At 40.6% G+C, this 9706-nt stretch overlaps 1 gene segment (V, D, J or C); it reads right to left on the minus strand.

Annotated features, from left to right (window-relative positions):
• Positions 1-253: 253 nt before the first annotated feature.
• On the minus strand, positions 254-838 carry LOC124235013 (T cell receptor alpha variable 23/delta variable 6-like). The segment is given in 2 exon segments: positions 254-639; positions 787-838. Coding segments are annotated over 2 exon segments (438 nt in total).
• Positions 839-9706: the final 8868 nt, after the last annotated feature.

Here is a 9706-nt window from a genome sequence, read left to right on the forward strand (position 1 = left end):
TGTTTTCATTACATTTTCCTTAAAAATATTTTCTAATAGACATTGTAATTACTTCCTTTACCTATGGGTTATTTTAAAGCTTACTGTTTAAATTCCAAATGTTTGGGAGTTTTTAGCAACATCTTTTTCCAATTGATTTTCTATATCAATTCCATTTTGGCCAGAGAATAAATAATGTCAGTTCTTGTAAGTGTGTTAAGACTTTTTAGCTGAACAGATTGCGTGCGTGTGTGTGTGTGTGTGAATATTGCATCTACAGGGCAGGGTTTGGCTGGAGCCTCAGCTGCAGGTTTGGGTACGGGCTGCAGGTGCCTGCAGAGCACTGTGCACTTGCTGCACAGAAGTAGGTGGCGGAGTCTCCAGGCTGGGAAGCTGCGATGGTCAATGAGAACTCTTTGGTACTTTTATTTAAGAAAATTGTGAATCTTCCTTCTTTATTTGTAGCCTTATCTGAACGTATGGCTATCAGCAATGCAGGGCCTTCACCGGGGTATTTCCGGTACCATGGGAAATAGTTAAACACACTGTCCTCATAAGTACAGTTCAGAGTTGAATTCTCTCCTTCCTGGACGATCAGAGATCGAGGGCTCTGTTTCACCTGCTGCTGGGCAGTTTTTTCCTTCTGTTGACCACTCACCCCTGCTTAAAAAGAAAACAAAAAGTCATTAGGTGCCCAAATTTAGTTTTCCTTCTTAACGTTTCTACCTACGTTAATTTGTCCTTACACCAATTTTCTCATTCCCCCAAATTAACAACATATCCTGGGGTTTCTGCTCCACAACTCACAGCCTAGTTGAAGCCAGAGAATTAACATTGATGCTCCCAGGATCTTGTCCATTCCTCCTCGTACCAAAGCTCAGTGACAACTCAGGTGTCCTCTGCTCTTCTCAGCCAGCTGGAACTCTGACTAACTTCACACCTGCTTTAATTCTTTCAACAGGCCCCTCCCTTTCCCAAGTCCTTTCACTTAAAGCTGTTTCTGTCAAAGGAAGCACCTCCCATTTTGCCCTGACTTAGAACTGCTGAAAATACTTTCACTGGGAATCAGAAATCCCTTCTTACACGTGGATAAGGATCAGTTTAGAATTTCTCTTCCTCAATCCCCCTCTCTCTGTCCCTCACTCCTAGAATGTTAAAAATCACACACTACAATGTCTTGATATGTCAGTAGAGATTACATTATTTTACAATGGGGAAGAGAGGGACCACCATGAAGCCACAAGATTAGCACGTATAGGGACATTTTTTTATTGCAAATACTAATTAAAGTTTATTGAGGACACACAAAGGGCATAATGTCCCCTTACAAGCTAGGATCATGGATCAGAACAAAAAGCATATATCCTTACTTTGCCCTTAGAGAACGTAAACTTTATTACAATCTTTCAGATGTGTTTATACTTTACATGACCCTAAGAAATAATAGAAAATAGTTAAATGGATTTCAATTTATTTATATTTCTTCTAAAATATTAATCAGATAAACTAAATATTCCTAAGAATACACATGGAGAAAAGAAATTGGGAACTACTGGAATTACCTACTCTGGAGGAGCTTTGATCTCCAAATGGGTAAGAGAGGATAGAACAATTCTGCAGACTTCGGAAATTTTGGGATCACGATCATCCAATAATGCAGCATTTTTGGTAGCTCTCATTACAAGTTTGGACAAAAATTTAATATTTTCTTCAAACTTTATCCTCAGGGGTGAAATACAAAAATAGGAAGAATCAATTCAACTTTTGATATTAACACAGCATGACATAGAGACAGAAATTGAAGATAAATTCCAAAGTCAGCCCTAAAAATAGGAATGATTTGCATTATAAGTAATAGAAATGAAAAGAAATGAAAAGTATAATTTTTTTTCTAGAACATAGAAAGAATTTTGTTGTATCTGTATTTGACGTCATCTCCAAACCAGTCAAAGAAAAGCACCATCCCAGTCCAATAGAAGACAATGGTAAGAGTCCCCATTCCGCAATCTACAATCTAACCACACTCTAATTCAATATTGTAAGGGCATTTTTTTTATTGTTTCTTGCATTTTTGATGTTTTCTTTTCTTTCTTGTATATTCATTCATTAGTGCATACCTTCAATATTTATTTACTGAGTGCTTACTAAGCACTTACTGAATGGGCAATACTTGGATCCTAATCTTCAGTCAACCAAGACTCATTACTCAAGTATAGGTAGATAAATCCTACCAAAGAGTACTGTTTATCTATACGATGTGACAAAGAGTAACGAACTCTGCTTCTGGGCCCAGTCAGAGAAGGGTTCCACTGGAGAAGATGCTTGAACTGGGACTTACACCATCAGTAGATTTCCCAGTAAAAAGAACAGTATAAGGGGGGATTCTAGCACAGATTAACTCAGTGTGGTTGGAGGCTGAGCTGTGTATGGGTGAAACCATTATAAATTTATATTAGAGAAGCTAGTGTGGCCCTAACCTTGAAGGACAACATGTATTATTCAAAGAAGTGTTGACTTCCAAAGTCATATTTTTCAAACTTTTAGACTGGAATAAACACAGATACAATTTAGGATGGAGAGATACATAGATACATATATATATATATACATAGACTACTAATAGATATAAGTTGAAGCAAAGTAGAAGATAGTAACTTACCAGAGGTTTTAAAGTAATTTCTGGCTACTTGATGAACATGTGTATATGGGATGTACATTAATCCCTGAAGTAGCATTGCCCCTTTGTGGCCACATAGAGAAGGTACACTGAAGAATTTCCTACCACTTCTTAGACATTCATGTTCAGCAACCCCTGCATCAATCAGAGCACTGAAATAAGTGGCTGAGTTTTCTTCTTGAGCTGATGATTTCTTCAGAAGAAAGGAGATTTTGCCCTTGTTGAGATCCCCTATGAAACCTTTGCTGCTAATTAGTGAGGTGTGTCTCAGGTGGATCTGAAGGCCTTGTTTGTGATGCTGGACAGAACAAGAGAGAACAGGGCTCCTGAAGTATTCATGGTAGCACCTCACCTGCTCTAAGGTCCCTTCCAAGGCAGAAATTGACCCTCAGGCTGAGTCACCGCATGAGGCTGTTCTTCCTCCCACAATATCCTCATCAGACCAGGGAGAGCCCTTCACACTAAAGAGAACATGTCCTTCAACGGACTTTAAATTAGACACTTGCTCCACATCTTTGTCAACACTTGATATAGCCATCGTTTTATTTTTAGCCCACATAGTGGATGTCTAGTGATCTCATTGCTGTATTAACTTGTGTTTCCGTGTTGACTAATGATGTAGAACAGAGATTGGCAAACTTTTCCCATAAAGGGTTGAATAGCAAATATTTTTGGTTTTGCAGGCCATTCAGTCTCTGTTCCAATTATTCAACTCTGCCATGGTAGCATGAAAGAAGCCATTGATAATAAAAGAGCATTTCTGAGTTTCATCGTAAATAAAATTTTTTTTACAAAAATTGGTGGCTGGCAGGATTTGGTTTGTGGGCTATATTTTGTTGATCTCTAATGTAGAACATCTTTTTATGTCCTTATGGGTCATTCATATATCTTTTATGAAGACTCTGGTCAAATATTTTGCCCATTTTTAAGCTAGTAACTTGTCGTTTATTGAGATTTTTTTTATGGCATGTTCTTGATGCAATGAAGAATCTTGTTGCTGTGTGGACACAATCACACTAAAAGCAATCCATAATTGCTTTGCAAAAGCTGACTTTGGAACCAGTAACGTAGCAGATGTACAGAGCAGTAAACATCACAACTCTGACTGGAACGAGCTGCAAAGAGAAATTCACTTTTCCGTAATCATAAATCTTGGTGATTTTACAAGTTCTGATATCATGTCAACTACTTCTGCTGATCTTGAGATTCAAACAAGAACAGACATCCTTGGTGTTTGTTTTGTTGTGACTGGAGGTGAAAGATAGTAAAAAAAATTTGGTTGCTCAAGTCCAAATATTCCACAAGAAAATATACGCTGACAGCTGTCAAGGGATGAGACCACTATCCAATATATGAAATAAAAAGACAAAGTTGAATTTATTGTTTACAACAGTAAGGGGGAGTTGCACAAGTCAGCCACAATCTCACTGAGCACAACAAATGGCTGATTTATATTGGGTTTGGGGAAAGCATGGAATTCAGAGATCAGCAAACTTTCAGAGATATAATGTGTTGACATCATCTGTGGAAGCATGATCACTGTTGTGAAGCTGTTGTTGATTGGTTAGCACTTAGGGGTATGCTTATCTGAGTGAGTCCATCCCTGATTGGCTGCCTTGCAGAAGCCTGACACTGATTGGTTGGCTTGCAAAAGTGTGTTCACTGAGATGATATGTTGATCAATTGAACTGGTATAAAACTGGATCCCTCAGCTACTTGTTACCATGGTTGTGGAACAGTCATCTTTTCCGAAGTCTCTGGGAACAATTTTATTTTCAGTTCTCTCCACAGTTCTCTTCTTCACACACATATCCTTTTGTTCCTGTTCAGCCAAAGTTGCAGAAGAGACTTTCAAAGACTGTCCAGATCTTCCCACAGTTGTTGATTTTACTTGACAAAAAGTTTTGGCTTGTGGAGATCTGGTTTTTGGTTTGCATGAATTTGTATAGTTTTTATCTTTAGATTACTTGTTGAATCTATTGTCTAGACAGTGACTGCAAAGAAACAGTTAAGACCCTAACTGAACCGTGCTATAAACAAGTAAACTGAAACAATTCTAAAAACGGACTGTAAGTCACTGTGCATCCATGACCCAAGATTTCCAGGAACTAATTAAGAAAACAAGTCCAAATGATTTTCCAAGTGTATTTTAGATAACTAGATTGCTTCTATCCATCTATCTATATATCATTTATCTTTCTATCTACTTTTGGTTAAACTGTTTATACTCATCTGTGATATTAATGTAGGGTCAACATGAATTATTAGCAATGTCAAAAAATTTCTCCTGACCGGACTCCAAAAACATGTAAGTCTTTCACTAGTTTGTTGTGCCTTCAGGACTTTGGCTATATTATTTACTAAATCAGGTAATGTAAGGAAAGAATTTTCAATGACCATGTCAAATTATCTAATGATTATGAATGACGTCACTACCCAGAGAAGTCTTTCTTGAGAAAGGTTTTATCCCTTTAGACTCCTTGTAAGGAGATATGGCCCATATAGACTTTCGGCAGCCATGTCCTTGGAATGGCCTGACAGACCTATGGAACAATTAGCCTTAGTTCTGTTTTGGCAGTGAAGAGACTGACTCCCCTATTGGAAAGAAAACCCAGGAGCTGTAGGGACACTATCTCTGGGTATCACTTTGACGAACAATCATGGTGGTATGTTATATTTTTTCTAATATGGGGACCTGGAGTTGGCCACCCCAAGATATGTCTCTTTGGAATCAGTATTATTTGAGGCTGATTGCTTTTGATAAACTGGGACGGGGAAGGAGGCTCTGAGGAATGGAACTTGCCCTTCTTTAGGACACGTTTACATTTGTAAGGTAAATCTCTATCTGTAAAAGGTGCCTCCCTCTCTGTACCAGGAAGAAGAAAAGAGATGACCTTCTCTCTAAAAACTCTTAATCAATACCAAAGGCAAGGACTTAAAATCTACATTTTATTGTGCTTGTCTGGTAACCTCCTGTAACTGACTTCCCTCCCCCTCCCAACGCTGCTATTTTTTAAGGATTAAGCATCTTTCCTTAGGCTGGGAACTGATTGCTGACCTCACCTGTGACCACCCAGCTCCAGACAATGGACTTGCCTCCAGCTACGCCCTCTGATGTGAAACACCCTGTTTGGGGGTATATAACCACTATGTGCACCCCACTTCTTCGGCGCCCTTTCTTCCTTCGGGAAGAAATGCCCGGGCCCATGGTTCCTCATAAAGCTTTGTTTAATTTTCTCTTGCTATTCTGTCTCATGTGAATTTAATTCGTTCTCCAGCCAGATGAACCCCCATTTGGGAAGAGGAAATGTCCTCCTCCCCTACACTAATGTAAGGAATATTTTTCACTTATATATTGCCTACAAAGAGTATCATATTGGTAGTTTTAGTGTAGCATACCATTGCATCATTTTCCAAACTGGCTGTAATAACATTATCCTTGGAGGGTTGAGTGAATTAAGTTGATTATTAGCTGTAGTAAAGACTATACCTAGGTAACTTGTTATTAATAATAAGAACGTAGTAAGCTAAAGTCAGAGTTTATAACCTTAAACTAGTAAAGAAAAGATGTGACTAAACAAGAGTCTACAAGGGGAAATGATGCACGGAGTCTCATGTTCCAATAGCATTGGGAAGGAGCTGTCCACTTTGTGTGGTCATCTGCTTGTGCTGAGGTTCTTGAGTTAGTGGTCAACTTTTGAGAACAATTTGTTTATGGAGATTCTCTAGAGAACCTCAGCTGAGGAAACCTAAAGTGTCTAACTTTCTAATAGTGTTAAAGTCCGTTACATTTTTCCAGAGGATTTGAAATAAAGACAGAAAGATTTTTGAGAAAGGGGAAAAGCATTGCATAATTCAAATCTATAAGTAATTGATCCCATTAAATATGTCCCTATATCACTGGATTTAAGTTAGAATGTGTAACGATAAGCAATACAAAATCTAATGTGGTTTTTTTTTGGTCTTTTTTTTTTTTTTTTTTTTTGCTATTGTGAGTTCTGTGGCTCTTCAACAGTGAATGTTTCAACTGTAGGGACCTGAAATTGGCCACCCCAAGATGTGTCTCTTTGGCATCAGGATTATTTGAGGCTGATTGCTTTTGATAAACTGGGACAGGGAAGGAGGCTCTGAGGAATGGAACTTGCCCTTCTTTAGGACACGTTTACATTTGTAAGGTAAATCTCTATCTGTAAAAGGTGCCTCCCTCTCTGTACCAGGAAGAAGAAAGGAGATGACCTTCTCTCTAAAAACTCTTAATCAATACCAAAGGCAAGGACTTAAAATCTGCATTTTATTGTGCTAGTCTGGTAACCTCCTGTAACTGACTTCCCTCCCCCTCCCAACGCTGCTATTTTTTAAGGATTAAGCATCTTTCCTTAGGCTGGGAACTGATTGCTGACCTCACCTGTGACCACCCAGCTCCAGACAATCGACTTGCCTCCTGCTACGCCCACCGAGATAGCAGACCCACTACCTGCTGTGTCCATCAAGCCCCGTGCTGACAGGGCAATCTTGTGACTATTGTGGGAGGGACATTTCAATCATATGTGACACCTTGTTTGGGGGTAAATAACCACTCTGTGCACCCCACTTCTTCAGTGCCCTTTCTTCCTTTGGGAAGAAAGGCCCCGGGCCATGGTTCCTCATAAAGCTTTGTTTAATTTTCTCTTGCTATTCTGTCTCATGTGAATTTAATTCGTTCTCCGGCCAGATGAACCCACATTTGGGAAGAGGAAATGTCTTCCTCCCCTACAGTTTTGGCACAGTTGGCAGGATAAAATTTCACTGGCTGGACACTGCTTGCTCCTGGACTGCTGCGGCCGAGAGATCCCGGACCCCTGACGAGAGCCGGCAAGAGGTAAGAGTTCTTACCACGTCAGTCTCCCTGATCTCTGCCTGTAGGCTCCAATGGAAGCAAGAGTGGTGAGGTTTTTTTGCTCTTCTAAATTTAGATTAGCAAGAGAAAATGTTGGTGAGGCTAGCTTCTCTGATTCAGCGACTCTAGGATTTGAGTACTCACTGGTTGTAGATCCTTTTCCTCCCAGAGATAGACTTTTCCTTGTCTCTGTCTTTTTGTTTGTCATAAGACACAGGCATCTCTATAAACCTGTTGTCTGGGATTTTTGTCTTGTTCTATGTCTTGAGAGCTTGGGTCTGTGACCTTTCTGGTCTCCGCCATCGGAGGATGCATGTACCGGCATGCATCTTGGCAGCCAGTAGAGTAGACTGGGGTTCCGGGACACACTTTTTGTCCGGCTGTGTAAGCTCTCAGGGGAGTTTGTCATAAGAGGTCCCAATTGCTTTCATAAGTGGCTTTTGTTGTCTCAACCTTTGTTGCTTGCTGTGCAATGAAGGCCTTTACTTTCTTAGGCTATTTTTGGGAGTGAATTTTCTTGATCTCTTTTGGGGACGCCTCTTTGTCCTTGGTTAAGCTTAGGTTGAGTCGCTGTTAAGATCCTACTCATCAATTTGGCCAGACGATGGATCATTTAAATTCAGAAAACTTCTAAATTGGGGAAAAAAAGTTGTGAGAGCTCTCATCATAATTTTTTTTGGTATCTATGAAGAAAAAAGCCAAATTAAACAGGAAACACAGAAGATGATGACTAGGTTTAAACCCTGACTCAGGTTATAGTTGAATTGGTGAAATATAAAGCTCTAAGTGTTGATAAGATCATAAAGGTTGGAACGCTTGAGCTGATTTTCTTTGTGAAGAGGCTATGTCAACTTTGCCTGAGTATGTTTTAAAATGTCTGGCTGGGAATACTTCGTTATGCGATAAACTAAGACCTGTTAAGTCCTGGCCATGGGTCCTGTTGCCATGCTGCAGCTCTTCATTGCCCATAGGCCCTGTCCCCATGCTATTTGAATAGAGGAGCGCTACTTCCAGGCCTTGAGTGCAGGAAGTCTTTCTTTTGACTCCTTGGCTTGCTGAGCCACTTGCTTCACCAGCTTCTGAGCTAAAGTTCTAGTCTTCCTTGTGCCTTTCTCTTTTTCGAGGATGGATCTAAATTCACTGCTCCATCGGGAACCTTCTTGGACAGCTGTATGAATCCATGTTTGCTGCCCATGGTTACTCTATGGGGCAAATTGTGGCATTCAGCCAGAAGAGAATCAGTACCTTAAGCCTGAGGGTGATAGAGAATGAATTAATCCATTCCTTCCTAATTCTATCTCTAATAGACAAATTTTACATGGGCCTGGGTCGGCCACTTAAGTCATTAGGATGATCACCAATCTCCAAGACTCCCATGGAAGGTTTCTTTACCTAAGGCTGGATTGGTATCCCTCCCATGGCTCCTGAACACTCTGAACTGTGGGAAAGTCCCAATCGGGACTCCAGTTCAAGGAAAGTACCAAACTCTAACCTTTGGTTGAGTATGGGAACCCCTTCTTGGGAGAACGGCTCCAGGACTCAATTGGGTAGAATGTCCCCCAGACCGGCGGAAAAATTCTTCACTGTCTTTCTCTGTTCTTTTATCTTTGGGACAATTCACCTGGCACTTATGACTGCCAGGTATAATAGGGAAGGTATACAAGAGATGCAATGCAGAGGGACGCCCCCATCGCCCCTTGCTGTAGGAACCCCACAGGCAGAACAAGTAGGATGTTGCCCTAGGTTCAGGAGATTTTCAAGGTAATGGACCCTTTTCTTTCCTCTCTTTTAAAGTGACAGTGACAATTTTGGGCTCCTTTTGAGCTTTGCAATTGAGAACCAAAGAAATCTTTAAAGTGTCAAAGGTTCCACCTCTGGGAGCCCCCCTCTGGTTTCCGGGCCTGATCACCCTGGTAACCACGTGGAGTGCCCTCTCTTGGTGATTGACTCGTTAAGCATTTTAGGTGGCCTACTGAGTTGGTTATGAGGATAGGAGACCTGTGATTTATTTTGTGAACTGTCCTGATGGTGTTGTGTGCCCCGGTATGGGAACCGCCGTGTGACGTCCGTCTTGATAACCCTTGGGGAAGAAGGCCATAAGGGTGAGGTCTGATCTCTTTTCCTTTCTGTTTGTCACCTCCTCTCATTACCAAATCGAGGTTAAGTTCAGGCTG

The sequence above is a fragment of the Equus quagga genome, chromosome 2 (genome assembly GCF_021613505.1).
Source record: "Equus quagga isolate Etosha38 chromosome 2, UCLA_HA_Equagga_1.0, whole genome shotgun sequence".
In the NCBI taxonomy this organism is placed as follows: Eukaryota; Metazoa; Chordata; class Mammalia; order Perissodactyla; family Equidae; genus Equus; species Equus quagga.